The 26,782-nt window shown below is 42.0% G+C and overlaps 3 protein-coding genes across 3 annotated transcripts in view; 1 reads left to right on the forward strand and 2 right to left on the reverse strand.

Moving 5' to 3' along the window:
* Positions 1 to 311: 311 nt before the first annotated feature.
* On the reverse strand, positions 312 to 2,774 carry phlda3 (pleckstrin homology-like domain, family A, member 3). The gene is made up of 2 exons (XM_070968290.1): positions 2,078 to 2,774; positions 312 to 976 (listed from the first exon to the last, which is right to left on the reverse strand). Exon 1 carries the CDS (start codon positions 2,508 to 2,510, stop codon positions 2,088 to 2,090), a length of 423 nt encoding a protein of 140 aa, XP_070824391.1. The 5' UTR covers positions 2,511 to 2,774; the 3' UTR covers positions 312 to 976; positions 2,078 to 2,087.
* A 1,274-nt stretch (positions 2,775 to 4,048) lies between these two features.
* csrp1a (cysteine and glycine-rich protein 1a) lies at positions 4,049 to 12,726 on the reverse strand. The gene is made up of 6 exons (XM_070968289.1): positions 12,471 to 12,726; positions 8,888 to 8,997; positions 7,587 to 7,755; positions 7,380 to 7,509; positions 7,200 to 7,296; positions 4,049 to 4,495 (listed from the first exon to the last, which is right to left on the reverse strand). The coding sequence occupies exons 2-6, from the start codon at positions 8,994 to 8,996 to the stop codon at positions 4,419 to 4,421; spliced, it is 582 nt and encodes a 193-aa protein (XP_070824390.1). The 5' UTR covers position 8,997; positions 12,471 to 12,726; the 3' UTR covers positions 4,049 to 4,418.
* An 11,319-nt stretch (positions 12,727 to 24,045) lies between these two features.
* Positions 24,046 to 26,782, forward strand: part of nav1a (neuron navigator 1a) — an 85,013-nt gene continuing 82,276 nt past the window's right edge. Inside the window, exon 1 of the mRNA XM_070967737.1 lies at positions 24,046 to 24,160. The gene's annotated coding sequence lies outside the window, so the exon portion shown is untranslated. The remainder of the gene's footprint in view (positions 24,161 to 26,782) is intronic.

The following is a 26,782-nucleotide window of genomic DNA, read 5'->3' on the forward strand; positions in this document are numbered from 1 at the left end:
CACTACTGAGAACAAAAGGTGTCCCAACTTCAGCATACACGCAAGAGCAAGAGAGCAATGCCACAGTGTGTGTGTGTGTGTGTGTGTGTGTGTGTGTGTGTGTGTGTGTGTCTGGGCTGTGTGTATGTTTTCCAGAGGCTATAACAGTAAGGTTACACCACAACTGGAAACAGATGAGCTTAGCAATTAATGGTCTGAACCTAAAATAAATTGCAGCTGACTGTTTTGCTCCAAGAGACATGATCTATTCCAGTGTAGAGAACTTAAGCATATTTCAAAAACAGAAACTCAAGTGAAATATTTCAGCACTTCAGGATTCCTGACAAAAATTTATTTCATCTTTTTAAGAGTTTAATACTGTACATAGTTTCAGCAAATACAGTCAGCTATATACAGTAGAGTACAAAGTGCAATGAATATGAGCAAAATAGTATTCTTCATCTTCAGCTATAGAAAAACGTGCAGATCTCTGCAGTCTATGACAAACATTTTCAAAGCCAGTTAAACAGCCATGTGTTTCCATCAAAGCAAGAAGAGACAAAGTGTCGCCTGTGTCAGCACATTAAGAAAACATTGTAAAATTAGGTCCAGAATATAGGACATTTTTGAAACATCAAGGCACAAGGAGAGTAAACAGGGTCCAAGCTCCTCAGTTTCAGTCCATACAATGCCGTCTTTTCCTTATGCAGTGGTCTCCTCAGTGACCTCAAGCAATGAGGTCAGGACAAAGAAAACACTTCCATCCATGCTTACAGTAGGCCCATATCAGATTCCTTGGCTTTGTATGACAGCGTGAATAAACTCATGCAGGAAGACAAGAAGTGTGTCTGTGACGCTTGCTCTCAGTCCTTTAATCCCCTTTAATAGTCATTGATGGCTGTTCTGTACATCCCACTATGCTGTGCACCACAGAATCAAGCTGCTGGATCTGGTGCCCCTCCACTCTGACTGGTTCACCCACCAAGAAGTAGAAATACTGGAAAAAGAAAAGCAGATTTTTAATATTCAGTTGTTACTGGGGCAGCTGATGGTGTTCCACAACGTGCATTTGTAGTGAGTTACATTACACTGTTACCACGGCTGCTAAGTTAATTTGGGCACTTGACTACCGCTCTCTTAAGGAAGCATCGCTGTGGATTCCTGGACTGTGAGCTCATAGTTCAGACTTACAGACTCAGTTCATGAACATTTGAGATTTCAGTGACCAGTTTCAGTAAATGACACTGTCGTCATGTGATGGAACTGATTATGTCCTGAGTGTGGACAAGCTGGAACGATGTGAGACTCTGGTCACCCCAAATGTCTTTATGTCAGTTTAAAACATAAGAGAAGGCTGTATGTGTGTGTGTGTGTGTGTGTGTGTGTGTGTGTGTGTGTGTGTGTGTGTGTGTGTGTGTGTGTGTGTGTGTGTTTAAAAATACTTGGCTGCCGAGTGAGGGAGAGGCAGGCAGGCAGATGTTATTTTGGAGGCTCACATTGCATCGTAATTATGTCCTCAAGTGAGAGTGGGTTTGTGTTCTAAGGAGACTGTGGTGCATTCAAGGCCGATGACCACAGTGAGGAAAAACTGACATGACTTTCACTCCACAGTGGAACATCCAAACACTGAAGTGGTACTTGTAAATAACCTTTAGCACGAGCTCAGCTTGAGGCTTAAGTGCTTCCCAGCCATGTGCCACCTCATCCCCATGAGTCTGGATGTTTTCATTCCATCCAATCAAAGCACCAGTTTGTTAGAATTAGCACTCCATCAACCACAGAGGGGGAGATTAACAGTTGAGTCAGCGGCTGCTCTGGTTGGACTTTTTGGAGCTTTGATGGCAAATGATTGAGAAGCTCTGGCTGTGAGGGGGAAAAGACGGCAATTTATGGCATGTATATCTTTACCCTTGAGGTGTTAATGTGATGTTTTGACTGTGACACAACGTTGGCATTAGTAGAGGCTGACACGCGAATGCGGTGCCACACTGTCCACGAACCCAAAATAAGTTAACATTTAAGCTTAGATAATAAACCCAAGAACCCTCTCAGATGTACTGGCCCCGGTCTATTTCACCTCCAACTGGGGAAGGCTTACCTTTTCTATGTCAGAGCTCCTCATCCTCCCCAGTGCTGCCCAGGTGTGAACTGGACAGGTGCCTCTTCCGCCCCGTCTGCACGGCCTGCAGGTTCTTAAAGCGCACCAGTGCCAAAGCGATCTCCGCGTTCCACGCCGTGCCGTCCTGCGGACACCGAAAGTCAATCTCCTTCCCCGTAGCCATGACCACGGTGAAGTACACCAGCCCTCGCTTGTACTCCACGCAGTCCACCGTGGCCATGCGCTCAAAGCGGAGCTCCTTGGCTTTGGAGCTCCACGCCGGGCTCGGAGCATCCCCGCCGCCGCCTTTGCAGTTGTGCAAGCGCAGCCCTTCCTCTGTAAGCACGCAGCGCTTCTTCTTCCACAGCTGGAGGAGCCCACTGCTGCGCTTCTCCAGCAGCCCATCTCTCATCACTTTGGCCGGCAGAGACATGGCCACGCTGAGCCCAAGTCTTCAGACAGAGCCGAAGCTTTGAAAGTCTCCAGCAGTTGTGCGTCTTAGTATATATCCATTAAATAAGCATTATGTTAGACTACTATAACGGTGTCAAGTGTCCCTCAGGAAAACATATCGGTTTGAGCTATGACACTAGTAATAAATAGCTAATGCAAAACTCTCATACAGTCTGTGTATAAATCCAGTCCGTGCGTAATGACAGCACGTCGTGGATGTTGGTAGGCTGGTCTGCCTGGATATGTTTGAACATGCCCGACTGCTCTGTGAACCTTCTCCTCCTCCGGCACCCCGCCTCCTCTTGACGGCAGGAGGAGATCCGCGTTGTTTATGAGATTCCCTGCCAGTGTGTGTGTGTGTGTGTGTGTGTGTGTGTGTGTGTGTGTGTGTGTGTGTGTGTGTGTGTGTGTGTGAGTGAGAGAGAGAGAGAGAGAGAGAGAGAGAGAGAGAGAGAGAGAGAGAGAGAGAGAGAGAGAGAGAGAGAGAGAGAGAAGTATCTGAGTCAGTGAGTGTAAGTAGACAGTTGGATTTTACAGTAGTCACCCACTGTAGTCTCTGTTAACAGAAATACAGGTAGGTGGGTTTAGCCACCTCCCACTTAGGTCACAGTGCAGTTATTTAGAAAAACCTGCAGCGTACTTGTCAGTGTTAAATATTACTGAGTTAAATTAAGTTTAGCCGCACTTTGAAGTTCCAAAAAGTGTTTATAACAAACTGCTGTTTCTTGTCTCTCTGTGAGAGCTGGAATGTGAGTGTGAGGCAAAGGGTGGATAAAGACGTGAAATGTAATGTGTAAGTGTGTGAGACAAAGTGCAAAAAAGAAATGTTTTTATTGAGCAGATACAAAGTGATACCTAATCAATCAATTACTTTTTTTTTTAAAGAAATAATTTCAATTTTATTCTAGTTGCATGGTAGTGCTGGAGCAATCCCACTTCTGATATATTTATTTTATACATTATAGACGTTATACTGTATTTACACAATATTTACTACAAGCATCCTGAAATAATAGTAGGTGTGTCTGGAACCAGTGAAAGCCAACTGAATGTAATGATCAGGCCTACAGTAAAATTAAGCGGAGGAACTGGTTAGATTTTCATAACAAACTTCAAAGCTCTGCTGCTTCCTCTGAGGATTCATGTCACTGTACTGTAATTACACTCAGGAGGGGAAGCTTAATTATGGCAGTTAAAAAAAAAATATTTTTTTGTCATTCTTCTCATCCTTGATGGGAACATGGGTCTAATGTGACAGATGAGTTTTGTGGGCGTAGTGAAGCTAGGCTACTGGACTTATCATCTCAGCACTGGGATGTGTCACTGTAATGTTATGAGAGGAATGGATACAATGAACATGTGTCATTTCTTGATACTTAAACACAGAACGTCACCCTCCGAACTGTTTCACTTCCCTATTCCTTACACACAGACACACACACAGTTTCACTCGCAGGTTCTTACGGTATATAATTTTTGCAGCAAACAAGAAAAACTGGCACTGAAATCATTATCTTTCCATTTCATTTATTATCATGCTGTTGGAAAGCACAACATACAAACAAGCAGCATTTACTCTATTGTATAGACTATTTCTGAGACTTCAGTCAACAGCCTCAAGGGGAGGGTGATAAAATTCAGCAAAGTGCAAATGAGCAATGCAGCATTAAACAGATAGGTAATGTTTCAGTACTAAGTGTGGGTTATGTATCAAGATTTAATAACAGCACTAGTAATCACTTTTGACCTATATGTAATTGGTGGTGTTAATATATCCACTGTGCAGTTTATGTGTGTCTGCACGTTTACTGGCAGCAGTCTGCCCCCTGCAGGATGAACACAGTAGTGCAGCATTCTGGAAACCTGTTGATGACGAGATCAGTGGTCTTTACTGAGTGTGCGCCAGCGCCCCGGCACCAAGTCCATACCCAAATCCCTTGGGACCAAAGTGTTTGCCGTAACAACCTGTTGGAAAGAAAGGTATTGTCAAAAAAAAAAAAAAAAACACGTTAAGGTACCACCATGATATCCCGCAGATAACCACATTTTGAGCTTCACATGTCTTAGCATTCGAGTCAAAGCTATGCTAGCTAAAAGTATCAACGTTAGCCCCGTATGGGACGTTAGCAGACATTTTTTAATACCCGTTATGTAGCAGCAGGTTATAAAGTTATGACCAGAGTCTTAAAAGTATCTAGTTTCTGACCAGAATGCTAAAATGTCTACCCAGGGTAAAACAACATTTGAAACCCATTATTTTCACACATGGTGCTGCTCTCCTCTGGTGGCCTCTTCTAATACGTGACTTAAACATCACGCTAACATAACTTTGCACTTGAAAGTTTGTCTACTCCCTTTGCAAACTTTTTGTCTTTCAGGGCAACGTTAGGCAGAAGACATCTGTATAACCATGAATGTATTATAAGATATAGCTTGCTGCAGGATGCTAATTTTAAAAAGATATATAAATTTATATGAATGTTGTGAACTCTGTGACACAGGCTAATGTTAGCTAAGTTGGCTATCTTTACTTCCTTGAAAGATACAATATGGGAAACGTGTTAGCTAACGCATATTCATTTTTCCACAATGACAAAACTTTGACAGAAGGACCTTTGAGGATTCTTGAATTAAAGAAAGACCCTTTCACAGCAGACATTTTGACTTGGAGCAGGAAAAGCACAGGTGGTAGTGTTACTACGAACATTAACTATGGGTCCATTAAGTCCCCCAGGAAGCCTCTCCAGTATATGCAGTGCTAACCCTGGAACTAGCTTACCTTTAGGCTAAATGGAGTGTAGCCAGTATTTATGTTATTTATTACACCTGTGCTTTTCATGCATTGACATGTCAAAAATGTCTTTACTCAAGTATAATGATAAAACAGACAGGCAAAAACTGGGTCTGTCATTCACATTGCTAGCAGCAGTCATTGTTTGTAATGTGTGCTGGTACACTTTCCCCTTTGTCACCACAGGACATCACTATGTGAGCTGTTACAGGTTGCACCTTTAAGGGTATTTCTGACATTACTCAGATGTCCATTGTCTACTTTAAAGTTAACATACTTGCCTGTGGCAAAACTAACATTTAAATCCAGTATTTTCACAGTCTGTGAAGGTATTGTGTGGATGTCACGGCCTCTTCTTGATGTATGGTTAGCTTAGTGTACTTCCAGCAAAGGAGAAGAGTCTGTAGAAATATTGGGATTTGGAGACTTTTTATCATTCTGGGAAGGTAATAGACCCTTTCCACAGCAGAAATTGTGATTTGTTAAAGCAGGAAAGGACAGGTGTAAATAATACCACTAATGAGGGCTCCCTGAAGTGTCCCAGACCCTGTTCACACCTGCCATTAACATGCGTCTGGGGTGATCCGATCACAAGTGGACAGCCAAGACACGTTGCCATTCACACCCTTGTCTATCATATATTTGTCCAAGGTGTCCAGCTGTCCACTTGTGTTAAGATTTTGTTACTGCCTATGGCACTTCTGCAAGATGGTCAAAGGCCCCTGATAAAATGCTAAACATTTAACAGAACTGCTGTTATTGTCAGATAGTAGCAGAGCTGCATGCTCTGTGAATACCTTAGCAATGTTAGGTCATTCTGGTCTGTGGAGCGTTAAGAAAAACAATCAGCATGTTGGCTATTCAGTATATACAAAAACTCTAAAGGATAGAGTTGAACAATCATAACAAACTTGATTTGTTCCTGACAATTGTGTTGTGTTTCTTGATGTCTTTCTGTGTGTTAGGGAGCCCTCTGCTGCATTCTTGTGTCTATTACAACTCAGTCATCCACTTAAAGGCCACTAACAAAATACAGTATTTAAAACTGGAAATTTGGATTTTATATCTGATCATTTTCCCCCAATTAATGATGTGCAATTTGCTCTTGCTGTCTTGTGTGTACATTGTGTTACTTCTGTATGATGCATCACCGTTATCATATCTCTTTTAGACAAATGCAGCCTGTATGGATTAATGCGGGTCGTCCTGCCTGGCTTCACCACTCTGGACCCACGTTAAAACAGGTCTGACACAAGACTACTTCTCCTTTCAGCTTCCCTTTGACACATTGGATCATCTGTTTTCATGTAGCTGGCAAACTGGGTCCAGCCCAACCCAGCGTGAATATCTGATTTTCTGACACAACCCTTCCCATTTGTCCAGGCTTGGTATGGGCAATTAGGAATGTTTTGAGTTGTGCATCCCCAGTGGTTGGCCAGTAACCTGGAACTCATTGTCCTGCCTAAGGACAGGTGGGGATCAAACTGCCAAACCTGCGATCAGCAGTCAACCCACTCTACCTCCTGACACAAGACTGCTGTACACTAAAACTACTACAGGATAACTAGTACCTTATAATTGATATCTTTTTGGCCACAACACTGAAGCCTCCTGATCATAAATTAAAGCAATGAACTGTTTGCTTAAGAAACTGTGATTATATTAGGGGTGGTATATTTATATGGTTTAGGGGGTTTGTATGGAATAATAGTCGCAGACCTGTCTTCTTGATTGTTATAACCAGACATTACCCCGTGACAGCAGTCTGGTATGAACAGATTAATATGTGTTGAAGAAGGCTTGTGAAGGTTTCTGTGTGACTGTATAACGACTGAGTTTGAACTCAGTCTTCTATGGGAAGTGAGGACAGTGGTTTACCCTTGCAGTAGATTTCTCCATCCTTGTCTGCTAGTGTGGTTGACTCAAGGCTCTTCTTACATGTGGCACAGGTGAAGCATCCATTCTTATGCCATGCCTGTAAATAAACAGGAGATCCATTTGAAAAGGGGTGTGCTTTTGCAAGCATGTGCATGTGTGCATGCGTGTGTTTTTTCTTACACTTCCAGCTCCAATCACTTTCTCAGCAGCATAGACAGCCTTGCCACAGCGAGGGCATGTGTCTGACCCTCCAAACCTCTGAGCCAGCTTGGATGGGTGTGGGTTGCTGGTGGGACGATGAGGAGCAGGTCTGATGGAGAGAATCAGAAAATGTGGATATAGGGCTTTGAAAAGAGACCCGAATGTGTGTGTTTGTGTGCTACTCACTCTTCATGTGTAATACCCAGGGACTCTCCCTTGTCCATGCTCAGGGTCCCTGCCCCCTGCCCATAACCGTAGCCTTTTGGTCCATACTTCTTGCTGTAGCACGCCTTGCAGTAAATTTCATCCGTATGAACAGCAACTGTTGTGCTGTCCAAGTTCTTCCTACACACCACTGCACAGACACATTCACACACAAACACACACACATACAATATATATTATTGTTTTGCATATCTGCACATGTTTTTGAACACGTTCATGTGTTTAGATAGGCTCCTGACTGTTTCCTTTTATGGAACAGTTCTATTGAAGAAAAATGTTCTCATCTAAATTCCATTACAGGAATGTTTGATTACAACACAGGAACACAAATAACTCAGAACTCCATGAACCATATTTTTCAAGTTGAGGAAGAGAAAGACTTTGTTCATTTATTTTTTCAATGAATTTCTTTGCTATTTATTTTTAACAGCTATGATGCTTGTTTATGATTTCAGGATGTACAGAAAAAATGTCTACCCTCACACTGATGTACGTGTAGGTAGATTATGTTGTATTGCTGGTGTACTTTTGTCATGTCCAAGGGTAACTGCCAAATATAGAACATGTGATGTGATGCTATGGATCCGTAGCAAATCAACAAAAAGATATAAGTTTTCATGCTTATAAACATTATAGCATTTGAAATGCAACAATGGTGTCCTTGCACCAGTCAGTGCTAAAGGTGCTTGAAAATGTACGAAACACTGCACAAATGTAAAAAAAATGTTGATATGTTCTGGGTCTTGCACATGGATGTGGATGCTCTACAAAGTTTCCACAAAGTAGCCCTTGTGGTACGTTTCACCTAGATATATCAGATTTGGTAGGCACATGTATTATGTCCAGCCGTACAAAAAAAGCCTCTTCGAGCCACACCCTAAACGTAAACAGGAATTTAGCTATTTTTGATTGATTGTGCCAATATTTGTGCAGTTTTTGCCATTTGCAGATGTCGGACTGTAACCAAGTCCTCCTAGAAAATGTACCAGATCACCTACCAGCAACACGAAATTACATGTTTGATACATTGGTGTGTTCCCACTAACAGGTTGACCAGATCCACCTGAATTCTGGTCTGAGAGGCCTTAAGACCCTGATGATGTGACGCTTGTTGTCATTGAACAGCGTTGCCGTGGTGGTGCAATGAATTTTGATGTTTCACCATGAAACAGGAAGTTGTTGTTGAGGGACAAGTGACATTGGTCAGAAGTTCCGTGTTTTCCACACTGACAATGAAAGGAAGCAGCAAAGAGTTTACTCACTGCACAGGAAACAGGACTTGTGGAAGCTCCGCCCATCACAAAGTACCTCTTCTGCAAAGTAAACCGTCTTCAGACAGCGGCCACACTTGTTTCCTCCTCCTAATGGCATCCTATAGCATGCATTCAGCATGAACACAGATACACACAGACTGTGGTGACTGTGATATATAAAGAACTTTCAGCTTTTTATTTTTGTTCCCCACAACTCAATTCTCCAGAAGCAAAGATACAGCATGTTAACAAAGACCCAGAGAGAGTGAGTGTCTATGTTTCAGAGAGAAATAACTAACGATGAATTAGAATACAGAAAATAGGAAAAATCTAGGAGAGACAGAGGCCATGACGAGAAGGGAATGCACGTTAAACGTTATTTTCCTGACCTGCTTTAAAGGCCTGTAATTTGGAAAAACAAATGGATCAAAGAACTAATAAATTCCTTCACACAACCGTCATGCAAACACATTTACAAGCGTTTGTGTTGTAAGAAATGTGTTTTAAAGATTTATATTTAGCTGCCTGTAATTTTGGCTTTGTCATTCCAGGCCAGGCCCAGAGAGTGCAATTTCACTCCTGCCAGTTCTGTGTGGCTTCTGTAAAGGACCAGCAAGCCAGAAAATACAAGAGTGCTTTCTCTTTTTTGTTAATCTGCTCCAGATGAAAGTTTTCTGGAAAACCTGAGACAACTAGCATGGAAGTAATGTGAAAAAGTAACTTTCTGAGGAGTTTAAGTTGGTGGGATGTGAAAGACTCTGGCACCTTGCCTGTTTCTACCCAGTGTGTTTCACAGCTTGACCCTCCCAGTTAATTCTGGCGTATCCACATCCACATTCCTGACTGTGTAAACCCTCCCACCTCACTGCCCCTGACTCACACCATCTACTCCCTCCCTGTCTGTCTGCATCACTTCTGCAGACTGTGTGTCTTAATCTGAGTTGTAGGTTTGTTCTACTCTGCAGGAAATATGTTGAAGAAGCAGCCTAAATGCCACCTGGGTCAGCTGCTTTTTCTCATGATCAGAGGATGGAGCTGTTTAGCCGTTTCTTATCACCCTCGCACACACTTTGTTTTTTAAGGAAATCAAAATAGGAAATGAAATGTTTTATCATGTGAGTCACTCACAGAAGCCTGGCCTTACCAGAAGTCTCTCTCACTTTCTTTAAATACAACACCACAAAATTAAACATAACTTCTTTACTGCAGCCACCAGAATCTTGCTTAATGTGAATATGAGCTCACTGAGTAATATTAAATCCCGCATTAGCTCACAGTGAAGTAATGGGTGGGGCGGTTTGTGTCTGGCTCCTGCTGCCATTTGACTTTCCGTCATTATAGGCATTGACTGAAATTTCTGGGGGTTATTCAAAGGCCAGACAGTGAAATCTTAAAAGAAATGTGGGAATAATTGACTGTGAAGGAAAAGTTCTGCAGTTTTCTCTAAATGTTTTCCAGGATCTAACTAGAATGGATGGAAAATATCATACTTGGAGATGTACATTCAGTTTACATACTGTATATGTTAGAGTTTTATATGAATCATTTATATTATACAATAAGAGCTGATGTATTCATGTATATTGCACATTGTCTATTACATAAAAAGTTATACTACCCAGGCAAGCTATTTAGTGTAAAGCCAGTTAAACTAACATCAGTTGGTTGTTTTTACTGAATCGTTGAGTCTATGGCTTTATTTCTAAGCACTCCAACAGATGTCAACCGTCAAAACATGACAAAAATGTAACATGAAAGACCAGCACAACCACAGAAGACTGAGCTGAAGCTCAAGGAAACAGCAGGAGAAGTATAGCATGTGAGGAAAGTGAAAGGCCTTGATTATTAATGTTCAGCTGGAAAGAATTCATATTAGCCGCCACAGAGACACCAAGAGGCATTTTCAGGGTTATTTTCATGTAAAGGTGCGCAGTGTGTATATTCTGCAGTCCTGGAAACCACAAGAGTGCCAGTAAAAGCAGAAATGAATATTTTTGTACCAGGCATTGGTAGAAAAATATAATAAATATTATTTTCAACTTTCTAGCAGCCCAGCGTGGAAAATATGACTTGAAGTGGTAAATCACAAGTCTCAAATAACTTTCTTACTCTTTAATGTCATTTTACAGCAATTCTGGAGCTAAGACAAACAGTGAGGAGCAGAAAAAGAGGACAGAAGCTTATACATGAGCTCAGTGTCATGAGGTGAAGATGACTCCAACTCCCAGCTCCTGGACCATGTATGTGAAGCAGAAGGTGAGGAATATGATGAAGCATTTTGGTTAAGGTAATGAATATTTATTTCGATTTGTACAGACACGCATGTGCAGGCCTGCTCTGAGTCTGACAGGACAGACAGGTCGTGACAAGACCGACAGATTTGACAGTCGTCAGTGTGGCCACAGTGAGGAATGTAAATAGCAAGGAGTATTCACACGAGGTGGCTCTGTAAGTTTAGACCACAGAGTGTAAAAGAAGTGGACCTGTCCACGGTGATGTCTCCCACTGGTTTATGAACAACCGATTTGAAGCCTCAAGTTTGGCATTTTAGTTCTTAGTTTTTTGGATTCAGAAGTGACCATATGTGGACAAGAGGGAGGAGCGAGGGGTGGATCTGACTGAGAACCTGAAGACACTATGTGCATCCAGCTATACTGGTATAGCGAAGGCTAAGTGAACAAAAACAAGGACAACACCCAAAAACATGTTAATTGTTATTTAAATGTGCACAGTGCCATGGGTGCACATTATTTCACCTCTGTTCTGCTATGCCTTAAAGTATACCCTGCTTTACTGTCTCTGTTACTCTTAATGGGACCATAATTTACAAAATGAACATCATATTGAGAAGACTTGAAACAGGTGATTGAGCCCTTAAACTCAATAGGAAAATGTTTCCTCAGGTGATAAATTAATTGAAACGTATGTTCATTTTCTCACAGACTTCTGTACGATCGGTCATCTCTTTGCAACCTGTGGAGTTGTCCCCTGCTGGTAATTATAAAGGATGCAGATTTAAGGCATTTCCGCATTGGCTTCATTTTAGAGACTCGCAGGCTACGTTCACTCCTTTTTGTACAGTCTGTGGTTTAGACATGAAGAGACATGCAATTATGCAGGAATGCTCAAACAAGCAGATTGAGTGTGAGGTAAGGACTTCAGGACTGTAAACAAAAGTACAAAGTTGGAAGTCCGGTCGTGAAGTGGATGTGACTCCATGTGACATCCTTGTGATGTCGGCTGAGATTGACATCAGTCGGAGTTGTCTACTACTCTGTCTCAGCTTCTACACTTGTTGCCCGCACCAGAGAGCATAAACATCTTTGCCTACTGAATTAGATTTTCTTGTACATTAATGTTCCATTATGGTGTTAATGTTTAACTGCATGCTTTGATACCACTCTGCAAACTCTAATGCATGATAGCTGTTCAAACAATGGAGTCTCCTCTGGCCTGACTTGCACCAGAGCTCAATAGAAAATGAAGTTACATTGTGACATGAATGGGCAGAAAGAGTAGGAAGTTAAACACAATGAGACGCAAACAGAAAGCAGGAAGCATAGGCAGTCTGCAGTATATCGACATTACATACCTGCAGTTAGTAGGTGCAGTCAGTCCGCGATGATGGACAGATTGAAGTTTGACTCCCTGATCAGAGTGGCGTGCAGCACTGGGGTGTGTTCAGGAAACCAGCAGTCCAAAGTTGTGGAGGAGTTGCACTAATAGTCTTAATGGAAAAAATAGTTTCTTTTACTAATCCAAGAGGAAGATCTAATCCTGGTTAGTCCAGTGATACAGGAAGACCCAGACAGAGTTATTGGCATGTGCTGCTGTGCTCTCCCACTGTTTCAGATATGCTGAAAGGGAGGAGCTTCCTTTGTTGCTGCTTCAGTGTGCAAACTTTTCAGAGTGACTGCCTGGTTTAGTGAGAGAGAGAGAGTGCACTGAGTGGGGAGGGAACTTGGATTGAAAAGCTGTGTATTGCCATGTTACAGTTCAAGTATTTTGTACCCATAGCCACTAAGAATTAGAGCCAGAAATACAGTGAAAACGTACAAAGTCCACTTTGTGAGCACAGAAAAATAAAAGTATGAGTTAGTTAGAGAGTGGTGCAACAGCATCCACATTTCAACTGCTGTTAAATGGTAAAATAATAAAAGTAGGCTCATATATAAACATGCCTGTGGTATTCCACACACTTCCTCCTCTTTTCTACTTGAACTGTCTCTCTTTGGTTGCAGACTATATTTTACATGAAGTCATAGAAGCCTCATATGGACAATAAGACCGGTTTACATGACAATCAACATGCATATGCAGCCCTGCGAAACTGGAAGTTTTAGTGTATTTGTCTGTAAAGCATCATACCATTCCTGAAATTTCCTGTTGAGGGATAACTTACCTGCTTGTCAAAACATGAGAACAGGACAGTTAACAGAAATATTGGGAGAATAATTTTGGGATGAAAGCTAGTGTACACACTCATAACCTTCCAAGTGACTGCATCACAAAGTATCACGAATGACCTTTGAGATTCTTCCTGATGTTTGACTATGGGTGGTTTTATCTTATGAGCAAGTAAATTTGTCACACTGTCTTATTTTTATCTGTCTGAAGCTTAACCTTTAACAGATAATCAGTCTGAAGAGTCAAATGTACTCAGCTGTTTTCCCTGTTACACAGTAAACGGGATGCAATCTCAAAGTGATTCCAGTCTTTGCACTTTATCACCACAAGCTTAAATGACCTTTAGGGACTAGCTGGTAAAGGTCGCTCATCTGCTTAATGGATGAGAAAGCTCTAATAGAAATGGGGTGAGGAGCTGCTTGCTAATGCCAACAGAGAAAGCAGGACTGGATACAATGATTGACTTCTGCTGCCATCATGTGGTCATTGTCGGTACTGGTCACCAGTACAAAAGCTAGAATCCCTGCATATCAGAATTCCTTTATCAGAATCAGAATTACAAATAGCAATACAATACAATACAATAGCGACCCCTTATAATGACTTGTATGTGCACATACATGTACCTACACATCTACCACGGAAATAGTCAAAAACCCCAAATATTCTGTCATCTATCATAGAAGACTAAAAATGACACCAGAGTTCATTCACAGGTTTTTAGAAAGCTTTGTTTGGCTCCAGAGAGAGCTGCATAAAATCTGATAAATTGCCTTAAGTGATGTCACTTGAGTCAGCGTTGGTAGGGGCTGAAGATTAAATGATTGAAAATGGAAAAAAAAATGGCAGCCTGCTACTCACATCTGCTTCAAGCTACCAGCATAACACACCTGAATCTGAGCCTGAACCGTCTGTGGTGATGTAGCTTTAAAGATAGTGAAGCTGCCAGAATTTGAAATGGAAGAAGACTGCATGAATAAGAAAGACGATATCTGTGGATGGTCAGTTAACCATTTAAATACTGTTTCAGCTCTATTCAAATTAGTTTGTACAAATTGATATAATAATAATAGCAGAAAGGATTATAATAACAGCCTGCATATTCTGTGTTGTAGATAAGTGAATCGTCAATAGAAAGTACAGTCTAATCATTGCGGTTATCACTCCTTGTTAATAAGATGTGTATTCTTAGCTACAGCCCTGGTGACCACATGCTCCACCGACCGGAAAGCCTTTGCAAATTCACCAAGTGAAAATCAAGAATTTCAATAAGAAATGTTCGACGTGATATAGAAACAAAAATATGTCGAAAAGCTTTTATTTACACCTTTTAACAGTCACACATGTTCCACAGGTTGAATCTAAAGTAAAAACATCAGTCCACTTCAGACGCAGCCAAAACCACTGCAGCTGATCGATATGCATGCACATAAATCTTGATGAAACGCGCTGTATGCTGTGTAATGCCTCGGCAGCCTCAACTTCTCAAAACAGGTTGAAGCTGTTGGAAATATGGCCTCCACTATTTCCACCGTCATCTCTGTGGCTGGCACCTCCCATCCTATCCAGAACTTAATGAGACTCTTTAGCTCAGCAGGAGAGGCTGCGTTAAAAAAATAGCCGATCAGACAACACAGAATCTGCTCAGAAAAACAAAAACAGTGACAATACTCTTACTTACCAGTTTCAATAAATCTTTTCAGGTAACCAGATACTCGGCATACATCTGTGCTGTCAGACTCGTCTTTTTCTTCGTCTCTATAGCTCTCAAAGATGACCGTTATAGACGACGGCCATATGATGCAATCCAAAATCATCTGAAATCACATGTAACTCCTGCTGTGTTAAAAATAATCTGTGATCCTCATCATGTTGGGCATTGGTGCAATTTAAAAAAGTAACAGTAAACTCTTATGTAAAGTTTGTGCGAAGAAAAAATGAATAGGCCAATAATACTGTACGTTTCATCAAAGTGAATTCCATTGGTAACATTATTTTGTTCTTTTGTACATTTGTCCTTTCTCACAAGTGTGAATTAGAGCCAGTTATTTGCAGCATTGGACTAGTGCAGTGTTTCTCAATTCCAGTCCTCGGACCCCACTGCCCCGCATGTTTTAGATGTTTCCTGCTGCAACACACCTGATTCAAATGAGTGGCTCGCTATCAGGCCACTGCAGAGCTTGATGACGAGCCGATCATTTGAATCAGGTGTGGTGGACGAGGGAAACATCTAAAACATGCAGGGCAGGGAGGCCCAAGACCGGAATTGAGAAACAGTGGACTAGTGTCAGATGTGCCTTTACTGCCGTACCTGAGGTGTGACTTGTGCTTCTGATACTCTGGGAAACAGGATGGGGATTACATCTCTTCTATGAACGAGAAGTGGCCATAGCCCAGTCTCTTGTAAGCCTTTTCGGAAGTGATCGATTTGACACCGTGTTCGCTCAATAACCTGCAACACAGGAGGCACAACACAACACACAGAGTGATTAATCAGATCTCTTCTCTCTGTTGCTTTAAAGTGGAAATTAATGAATTTGATGCAGGGAAAAGTTATTAGCATAGCCAGATGTTTGGACCTCGCCAGCAATCATTAGATGTCCTCATGTGTCCATTATCTTACAATGCCAAAAAAATAGCTCTTGGAAAATCTGAGACATTACTGAGTGATGCTGCTTGGAAAGTTTAAAAACTCAAAGACACTCTGGCTTCAGATGAAGTCAGGTTTTGAATGAGAAAGTTTTATTGTTGGATTCTGCTGCAGATGTCAGTGCAGAGGGGCGTCTGATGGTTGTGCCAACAGAGGGTGGAAACTGGAAAACAACCAGTGCCCTTTGGGTTGTAGCAGTTTTTTTATGTTGTTAACTTTTCTTCCTTGAGTTGCCAAGGAAACAGACTTATCCCTTAATTGCTGACAGATAGATCTCAGCTCTGTATCTCTGTGACAACATGGCCTTTGCATTACATTGTTGGCTGTCTTTTTAAAGTTCCTCTTCAGGCATTGGTTGAACTTTAATATCTAATCTCAGTTCATCAGAATAACACATGCAGAGTTTTTTTTTTTCCCATTTGTTTATATGTCACTTGACACTTTTGCCATCATGTCGTATGCACGCATCTAAGCAGTCCCCGTCTCTGTCTCCACCCACCCCTCCACAGCGCCTGCAGCTCCAGCGTACCTGTTCAGCAAACACACATAGGTACGCTTGTTTTCTTTTTGCTAGCCATTCATGTTTGAGCTCGAAACTGATTCCAAAGAGGACCAGCCCCATTGTCTTGTGAAGTTTTCAGTCAGAATTATCATAATGTACGTAGCCATCATGTAATTCAGTTTGATTTTCAGGAGGTCTATAAGGACATGATGAAATTGTATGTTATCTAATGACGGGGCAGTACAGTACTAGTGTGGAGAAAATTAACGTGAGTTGAGGAGCTGAAGTAGAGTAAACAGAAACACTTTGACATTACTGCATGCAAGAGAAGCTTTTCAGACAGCCATTTCCTGTTGGTGGCATTTGGTGCTGGCTGGTCCCATGACAGGCAGAGCTGATAGATGGAGTCCGTTTCTTTTAATTCCACATCTCCATCAAGCTAGAATAAAACAGAATGAAAAGCATGTTTTACTGGTGCCACATGCATCGAATAAATGCCATTGCTTGCAGGTTTATGATGCTGAGTCCATTGTATTGAATGATAGATTGATCCTTTTCTAAGAAAATATTTGCCTCTGTATTTTTCATGTTCACCATTTTCATAGTGTCACGGATGTCGAGGTCAGGGCAGTCTTGTATTGTCACAGGAGTAGTCTCCAACGAACCTCCAAAGAGAGCGTGAATAATGGCTGGGCTAAGTCCTGGGAGGCTCGGGCCACAATGGAGGAAGGTGTGGCCAATCATCCGGCCTGCGACCGTGAACATGTTATTGTCGAGCAGCTCATCTGACACTGATGGGATGAGGTGATCGGGCTCACCCTCGAAGATTTTAATGATGGCTGTACTTCCTTCAGTGGTATTAGGTTGAAGAGAGAAGAGAAGAGCACAAGACTAATGACTGAAAAGAAAATAAATCAGAGAATGCAAATGAATTAGTTAGTATGAGTTATATAGAATAATTGATAAGAGCACTCGCAGCTCACCTTACCTCATATCTGATAAGCAGTGTTAGTGATTGTTGTTATTAATCATTATTATAACTTGGCATTTACCTTTGGGTTGTGTGCTTAGCTTGTAATTTTTCCTTATTTTTTTATAGTGTAGCTTGAAGGTCTGTAGATACATGACGTCTGTAAATAGCCTGAATCAACTTTGTTCTGTGCTGATGTTGTTGTGCCTAACCTAAGTTTATGTGGAATCCACTTATAAGCTTGAAAATTACTGTTGACATCATGTGACGGTTGACCCCGCTTCCTGTTGCAACATCACCTGTGAAGAAACATTTTGTTTTTTTACATAAATCACTTAATTGAACAGTTTGGTGACTTTCAATCATAGTTTTATTTGCCAGTGACTACCTCGAAGTTTGCATTGAAGCGGTGACGTCCACTGAACGTTGTCTCTCTTGTAGAATGCGACTAAAGCTCGATCTTGCTCCTCTTTGTCTTGTCTGATGTCCACACTGAGGAATAGACTCCTTGAATGTCTGCTGCTGTGGAGAAGCTCTCGTGAAAAAAGCCAACAAGCTTGTTTTGGATCTGACACTGTTCTCCATTCTGAGACAGCACAAAGAGCAGAACATGAAGATGAAGTAAGATCTATCTGAAATGTAAGTTGTCCATGAATGAAAAGATTAGATTAAAGAAACATGTACCGCCTGTGGTACTTGTTGAAATTTCTTCTTTTTCTTCCATTTCTGTAGGAAGTGACTTGAGCGTAATGGAGGGTCCGTTCTGACGATCTGAGAGACAATGACTTATAATGAGGTATAGGGCAAATGGGAAAAGCTGTAAACAGATCTGCTGTTTGTAAGTAAGAGTCCAGTGTTCGAACAAGTCTTCACTCGAAACATGTCTGTGTGCAGGGCTGCGATTTTAGTGGTATGCTGGATTGCAGCTTTTCTTGTGAGTGGCCCTCAGGCAGGAGGGAGCAGAGACTCATGCCTGGATCTGACCATTAGCTTGCAAACGTGTTTCTCAGTCTGCAAGGTGCTGCTTTTGACTTTGGATAATGGATGAATTAGATTTGAGTTGAACATTGGGTTGATTATTTAGATATGCTGTTTCTCTTAAAATTCTAAACTTTAAAAAAAAACGTTCCTTTCAATTGGTAAACTTCTTTTTTTTTCTGAGTAAAATCTATTGTTAAACTGTATAATGTAGGTGATGGATTAATGAGAAGAAACCTGCAAGCACCAGGAGTAGGACAATACAGTTTCTACAGGGTAAACTTAAAGAAAAAGGATTTAGACTTGCTAAACATAGTCAATAATGCATAGAAACAAATGAACAGGGACTGATGAAAGAGGTGTTATCTTCATTAAACATCCTGTTATGCTGTCATTTTGTAGTCAATCATTCAAATACAGTAAAGTTTAAAAAAAAGAAAAAAAGACAACTTTCACCATGACTTTAGCTTAACACTTTACTGTAGAGAGAAAGATTCATGCAGGACCTGGAGAGTAACAACATGGAAAAAGAAAGAGTAATTGTCAGAAAGAGCTTGCAGCTGTGCTTACCTGTGAAGATCTGTGACAGTCTGCTCTGTTTCTTGCGGTTGCTGTCAGTGCTGTTATTGGGTTGGGGGTGGGAATTTCAGCTTCCAGTCGCCCAAGCTGGTTTAACTTGTCAGTATAGGTATTGTAAATGCTGAAAGAGTGTGTGTTAGCCTAGGGCAGCTACATTTTTTCAAAGGGTATATTTTAAAGGTGACAGTCAACAGATTCTGCCTGTGTACAGACTGGCTGCAACTAGTTCAACCCCTGCGTCCTCCAGCCTGCATGTTAAAGTGTCCTTGGGCAACATAGTGAACCCCAAATTGCTACCGATCAGTGGGTGTGTGAAGGGGTGAATGTGGCATGTTTTGTAAAGAGCTTTGAGTGGTCAGCAGACCAGAAAAGTGCTACATAAATGCAGTCCAATTGGTTAGTTCTAAATGAAAATTATTTTAATATGTTAAATAGCCAGTTTAAGGTTGTGCTGAACCAAAAATAATAAAATAATAGTTATTACAAATACTTTGAAAAGGTGTGATTGGTTGATAAAAACATGACATCCTTAGTGAGAATGACCTATTAATGGAGGGAAATGACTCATGAGAGACATGAGTGTCTCCTAAGCCAAAGTATTGGACAAATTGAGATTTTGACCTGATGATGGCGCTAGAAGTCGGGGGTCTTTACATACCGGATATGTACCAGTTTAAACGGCAATCCATCCAATAGTTAATAGTAGCCAAACATGTGGTGGTGCGACAGTAAAAGTGAAGATCTTTGATCGATTCTTTGATGATCATGAATGTACAGAATGTCGTGGCAGTCTATCCAGTAGTTGCAGGTGTATTTCACTGTGGACCAACATCGCCATCCCTCAAGCTGTGCCGCTAGCATGGCTGAAAACAGGAGATATATATCATTTAGTGACTGGGTGGTGATATTGTGTGCCTGTGTTCAGTGCTCTATGTATTCCAAGTGATCAGCCAAGACTCTTGATTTTTAAGAAATACTTTAAGAGTTTGTATATTCGTGTATTTGAAATGCTTAAAAGTAGTGCTGTCAAAAATATCGCGTTAACGCATATCAATTTTAATGGCGTCATTTTTTTTAGCACATCTGGTTCCTTTCAGCACCATTGACACTTCTGGCCTCGTGATATGCAATCTTTCAAATGTTATATCTTTTTTAATCGTACATAGCACACATACATTTAACACTCTGATGCCATCTAGTGTTAACAGTGCAGTCACATGGTACCATCATGCATAGAAACAAACTCAGGATGTTAGTGCGAACTTTGACTGGTAACGTCGTCTAAGCTGCATGAGCGTGTCATGTTTTTCTGTTTGTTGTTGATTAGTATGTTTTTTTTTTAACTACACATCTGAGGCCCCACGTTCCAGCCAATATGTGAGCCCCCTTCCATCCCTCCAGATGCCCCTCTGGGTGACAGTGACACAAGTGTCCCATTGTTGCAGCAGCATCTGTCAGGGTCTGTCTCATAGGGAAAAGGGCCTTAGGGACATCAGAAGATTAGCTATGACATTAACCCCCCGCCCCATGACACACACACACACACTCTTCACAGACGCTTGCACACTCCTACCCATAATCCCTCTGTAACAAGTCACTTCCCGTTTCATGAGCCAGTGAGACAAAGCAACAGATCATGTGAGTGTGTTTTGTGCTTGTGGCAGATTTTGGAGTGTTTGCTGTGTCTGAGTTTCACACATTTTAATCTGCTGTTGGGAGTTGAAGTGAAAAAACAGAAGAGCTGCCTTGACATTCATGTGAGTATTTGGAGGTGAGCTTTGAAGTGACTGTGGTTTACAGCAGGAAGGGCATACTGTGCGGTCTGTGCATGTGTGTTGGAAAAAGGGGGGGGTATGTGTACAGTGGACATGTGTTCTGTATGTGTGGGGGAGGTGCTGTGCTTGTTAGGCCATGCCTGTATCCTAATAGCATTTATCACTTCATCATGTGGATGGTTGATCAGTTGATGTACAGTATTTATTTGCATACTGCAGCTTGAGAGGGACACATTTTCAATTATTTATGTGCCTCTTGCCGACCAAGTCCAGTGTTAGCACAGCCAATCAATGCATGATCAATATGTGATCAAGCAGAGAGCCCTTAGGCTGTACTTTACTTCAAGATCAAGACTGCGAAAAGCCGTACGGACCGTTCAGTCCAATGATTGATTGAACACAAGAGGAGAGAAGAGGAGAACAAGTTGACATTTTCTGAAATAACTGCCAAATGTATGCTGTGAAAAGGGGCCATTACAGACTTATTTTATGGGTCTGATCCTTTTGTGTATCACAATCTTCATTAAATATTCAGCACTGTCCCTCATGTCAGTGTGTCAAACTGTAAGCCAGCACAGCAGAAATATGAGACGAGAGGATAGATGGAGAAATGGAGAGAGAGACTGAGAGACTGAGAAGGGCAGAAAGTGTCTAGGGAGTGAAGAGGGTCTGAAAAAGACGCAAGAACAAATCGCAGAGGAAAAGCTTCTTTTGTCTTAAACACAAAACAAGCACATTGACAGGAAAATCTGTTATCCAGTAGTCAAAATAGCAGATCAGAAACATCTTTGGAGCTTTCAAGTCAGTTTCACACCTCCATCTGTGAGGCACCCTGTCATTACACAGAGCAGCGCTGAAGGTCTCAGCAGTGTGTCTCACACTTAAACCATATTTTTTCCAGTGTTTGTGCACTAAATCAGATGTTTGCGAGGTCTGGCTGCATGTGATGAGTTTTTTTTACAGTGTGTGGTTTATGAGGATGGGGAGGCAGACAGACACACAGAAAAAGCTGAGTTCAAGGTCAGGTCTGGGATGTACTGCGTATGTCATTACTCGCTATTTGTCAGCTGGGGAGCGACGCGAGTGTTTACTGTGTACATGTTGATTCCTCCATCCAGCCTGTCTCCCCTTTTGCATCTCCCTTATTTCTCTTCCTCAGTCTGTCTCTTCCTCTTTCATTAGAGGTGTGGGAGAAATTAGAGGAGCGATGGATGGGCTGTTCCTCCTTCAGGATCCTTGTTCATGCAGACATGCGTGAGGAGCACAGACACGAATATAGACTGTATGTGTGTGATCGTGTGCGTTTGTGCAGATTTTCATGTGTCCTCAGCGGATCTATCTTAAGCATAGTCTGTTTTTTTTCCTGCCTTTTTTCATCCTGCTTTCCTTGACCGCCAATTAGACTTTGAAAGCCGGATGATGGGTTCGGGCTTTTCACATTTGTGGCTACATCTGCTTAATTACCATGTATTACTCACAATATACAGACCAGGCCATGTGTGAGTACGCCCCCCTCCCGCCCGACACGCACACGCACAAACCACACTCATCCAGCTAATGGACCAGCCTGTCTCTGCTTTTGCTTGGCTTATATTTCACCTCAGAGAGGGAGGGAGCCAGCCAACAGGTCCATTACTGAGAGAAAGCGAGAGATAGGGATTGTGATGAGAGGAGGAAAAAATGAAGAGAGGGGCGGGGAAATGGCTGCAGGCGTACTGCGGCAGCAGCAGAGCGGCATGACGTGATAGAGGAGTGGAATGACAGATAGACAGACAGACAGACACACACACACAAATGCACATGCTCACAGCTCAGGGGCCCGCCAGGAAAAAGTAGACAGAAGCAAAGGCAGAGACTCAGCCGGACGCACTCAGCAGCATACAGATTGGAGACAAAGTCACTTGCTGCTTTGTATCCTGATGCTTGCACGGGGTGAGTGTAGCGTTGTGTTCACTTTTAATTGGTTAATATTTTCTGCTTCATATTGTTAGTGTGACTGTTGTTGTGTATCTCCCCTTGTTTGTTTGTTTGTTTGTTTGTTTGTTTGTTTGTATGAATCTGTGTTTTTTTCATTCGTGTAAAAGCAACTCTAAATGCCAGTTTCTGTGAGTGGATAAAGGCAAACGCTGTATTTTAAAGGATGACGATGGTGTTCAGCGATATTGCAATGGGCAGTGTAATGGGATAGAGTGGAAGAGAGAGGTTAACAGAGAGAAAGGCAGAGCTTAAGGGGGATGAAAAGAGGGGCAGAGGGGGTGGTAGAGGCACCATAAGCAGGGGTGACATGACACGATCAGTCTGAGTCAGCATTATAGGGGCTGTATGAGTCAGAGCAGCATGCATAGCATACATACTGTAGCATGTGTCCAAGGATCTGATCGAAGAGTGTAGGAGGAGAGTTGTAGCAGTGAATCAGAGTGGAGGGAAACTGTGCACACATGGTGATGTTTATGTGGTCAGTAGTCTGATTATGCTCGGTCCTGTTTAGTTTGTGTGGGTGCTCGTGTTTGTCTGTCCTTTCTTCTGTAATGAGTGGACGTGTGTGGTAGACATGCATCTTTTTCTAAGGTTGCGAATGATTCAAACTCTGTCGAAATCTTGAGACACTCCTCCACCAATGGCTTCTCTGTGTGGTGGTGCTATGCTGCTCTAAAAACCTTGTAACCCCAGTGTTGGTCATTTTTATGTTTTCAGTTCAGTTGAGTGGTAATCATCACCGAGAGAAGTGCTTGCATAAACCCCTGGTATGACGTCCAAACTACATTGTCATTGTCAAGTTAACACCAAATTGGTGTTACAGTACTGTGTTGTAGGTGGCACTCTGGAGATACAAGGTTTTTAGGTGACTCAAATTCTATGTTGTGGCATTTTTGAGGATGACCGAATACTGTGTGTCATTGTGGGCCACGTAGGCCAAGTAAATTTCCATTTGGGCTACTGACTCATGATAACATAAACAGTCCTCAGTTCATTGTTCAGACCGGTGTGTGTGTGTGTGTGTGTGTGTGTGTGTGTGTGTGTGTGTGTGTGTGTGTGTGTGTGTGTGTGTGTGTGTGTGTGTGTGTGTGTGTGTGTGTGTGTGTGTGTGTGTGTGTGTGTGTGTGTGTGTGTGAGAAATTACATTTTTCTGCCAAAAGATGAGAACACTGATTTCATCAAAGAAAGTGATTTTGAAAATGAGTCACCTCGCTCCAGGGGCCCCTGATTGGCTGAAAATGTCCGTCCTGATTGTCACAGCTTCCTGTCTCGCTGAATGGTGGGTCGCTGCGGACCAATGGGAGTGCAGTGCTGAGGATGCAACAGTGATCCAGGAAAAAACAGCCCATTGTTCCTGGGACGTCGGAGAAGTGTGACCTCCCTCGCGCCGGATCTGGCTGCTCGGCTTAACAGCACACTGAAGGACTCGTTGCCCCATTGACAGGTAGGACGCTCATGTGAGACAGCAGATCTGGCACATGACATTTCATTATAAGCTTTTTATGAGCTTCAGATGTTGTTATTTTTAGAAAACTTCTTCTCAGAAAGCTGCATCTTTCCAGGAAACCTAACAGCACATTTGAGCGTTTTTCACCCTGGTGTATCGTAAGATGATTTATGACAGCACATTATCGCCGTCATTTTGGTTGTTGTCATTAGGGAGGTAATTACGTTAGTTTATCATAAACTTTCCAGACTGGGTGACACACACAAACACACAGGCGCTACTAATGTCCTTGAGTTCACAGAGAGAGGGGTCTGTGTTACCACCTCATTTATTGATTATGTGATGAGTCAGAGGGTTCTCATCACAAGGGAGGGTGTGTGTGTGTGTGTGTCTGTCTCTATGTGTGTGTGACAGGGAGACTGTGTATGTTTATTTGATCAGAAGTACAGTAACTGAGCTCAGGCTGAGTGTGTCATGGGACAGAGGAGCTAAAATGGTGTAATAAGATTATGAAGTTAGAAGCGAACGTCTAATGCCGGCTGCCACGCTCTCCTTCTTTTTCTCTCCTCACAGAAAGTTTGTTCCTGCTGTATTTTATGACTGTGATGAAAAGCCTTTTTAATCACCTCGTATAGTTCACCTCCTGACTGTGTGGCGATAGACAGAAAATTAGACAGAATTTAAGATTGTTGAAGGAAGGATAATCTCTGCTGCTGTTGCACATTATGTCCAGCAGATGTCAGTACCATCCCTCAGAATAACTGAGAGGACTGGTCAGATGCAATGATCTTGACATTCACTCTGCAGCAGTTAAATTATCTGTCTCCTTCTGTTACTGTTACAGTGTTTGTGTCATTATACAAAAGTCATGATGTTCTCCCAAACCTCACTTTTCATTTCTACTGAAATGCAATACATGTATTGTCTGTCTGAGAATCAGGGGCGGGGCGGCTCAGCCCAAGCCTGGGGCGGTCTTGGCCACATGCTGCCCTGCAGAGATTTTTTTACCCATTCACGACCATATACTATTTTTCAAGCCATTTGAGATTACAGAGTGCCTAAAAATCTGTACATCGTTTTGGAAAAAAACGTGATAGGAAAGCATTCTGAAACTGTAAAACAACAAATGTTGAACTTTCACTCCTGCCACCGACAAAGGCAAAAATTGCCTGATGTTACTCTTTTGGGTAGGAATAATATGGTGATTTTTCTCCAGTAATAAACCTTTTATCCATTGGCTAGAGCTCCAGAAGCTTATCACTGTTAATATCTTTTGGTTTGGGACTGTTTTTTAGTAAAAGCAATCAATTTGAAGACATCAGCTTGGGCTCAGGGACACTGTGATGGGACCTTTTCACTATGTAATGATGTTTTATGGACTACCTGATAAGTAATTAAATCAAAGGAATAGACTAAGCGTTATAATTATTTGCAGCCCTAACTACATTTCTTCAGCCTAAACCAAACCCAAAGTCTGTTTTCTTATGTGTTTGTTCTCCCTGTAGATTTTTAGGAAGTGCATTACAATGCTTTGTCTACACTCTCTATATTTAAACTAGTTTCTGTAGGCAAACAAGTCACAAGCAGTTAGACCTATGGTAGAAGTGTCAACAAACCAACAATCCAACTATTGTAAATGCACTTATGTAACAGAATTATACAGACTGATGTTGTTTTTGAGGCCTGTGTGCAGTCTGAACACATGACACAGAGAACACACCCTACACATTTAACAAACGCCACCTTATGTGTGAGGGAATCAGACCTGAAATTGATTTGCCGGTTTTTCACTCGCTTACAGCTGTTGGTTTCAGTCAGCATTAATGTCTTAGTGTTTCTTTTTCTTTCTCTGATTACTTTCAGCATATATATACACACAGATAACCCCACCACCAGCTGAGCCTCGGTATGTCCTTTCGTGGGCTGGAGTAATACTGCTATGACCCCATTGTATCCCTGGGGAGCAGCTAATTTCCATACAGATAGACACAGAGCCAGACGGCACCTGTGCTCTTGGAAATCCTAGCAGGACAGAAATTCTGATGCTTATTAGTGACTTGGCCTCCTAAAAGAAAGAGTGAGAGAAAAGGAGACAGAGAGAATAAGGGATGCAGGGATATAGGAAAGAGGAGGAGGAGGAATTTGGGGAGATAAATGAGTGGTAAGCAGGATGGATGATCACATCTGTCTCTGTTTACCTACTGCTGCATCACTGCTGCTGGATGCTGCTGTGCAGGTCTTCATTAGCATTGAGTCAACTATGAGAAAGCACCAGTCCATAGCAAAAGTTTCTGTGTTGGCATGTCTGATATTGTAAGTAGGTGAAAGGAAGGTCTCCTACAGAGAAGCTAACCATTCCTTTATTAGAAAAAGATTATTTTGGGGGGATGTGTGTGAGTTTTTAAGCTGAGGCAGTCAACCTCTTTCCCCTGCAGGGATTCTGAAAATGACAGACCTTTTTTTGCTCAGACTCCTGGGAAAATGTGTGTGTTTGTGACTGTGTTCTCGTGCACACGTTTGTGTATGTGTGCGCGTGTGATCCACATTACACTCTGTGCAATACTGCGATTAGATGCACTGTCAAATAATCCAGCATTTTATCCTCGTGACTTTGATGGC

This window comes from Chaetodon trifascialis, chromosome 8, assembly GCF_039877785.1.
Source record: "Chaetodon trifascialis isolate fChaTrf1 chromosome 8, fChaTrf1.hap1, whole genome shotgun sequence".
Lineage (NCBI taxonomy): Eukaryota > Metazoa > Chordata > Actinopteri > Chaetodontiformes > Chaetodontidae > Chaetodon > Chaetodon trifascialis.

What these genes read in the sequence shown, in the direction of transcription:
- phlda3 (XM_070968290.1), bottom strand. Translation starts at nt 2,510, where the DNA reads ATGTCTCTGCCGGCCAAAGTGATGAGAGATGGGCTGCTGGAGAAGCGC.
- csrp1a (XM_070968289.1), bottom strand. Translation starts at nt 8,996, where the DNA reads ATGCCATTAGGAGGAGGAAACAAGTGTGGCCGCTGTCTGAAGACGGTT. An exon ending in CAAGTCCTGTTTCCTGTGCA is followed by an intron (nt 7,756 to 8,887) that starts GTGAGTAAACTC and finishes GTGTCTGTGCAG; the next exon opens with TGGTGTGTAGGAAGAACTTG. An exon ending in TGGAGAAATCTACTGCAAGG is followed by an intron (nt 4,496 to 7,199) that starts GTAAACCACTGT and finishes TCTTTCCAACAG; the next exon opens with GTTGTTACGGCAAACACTTT.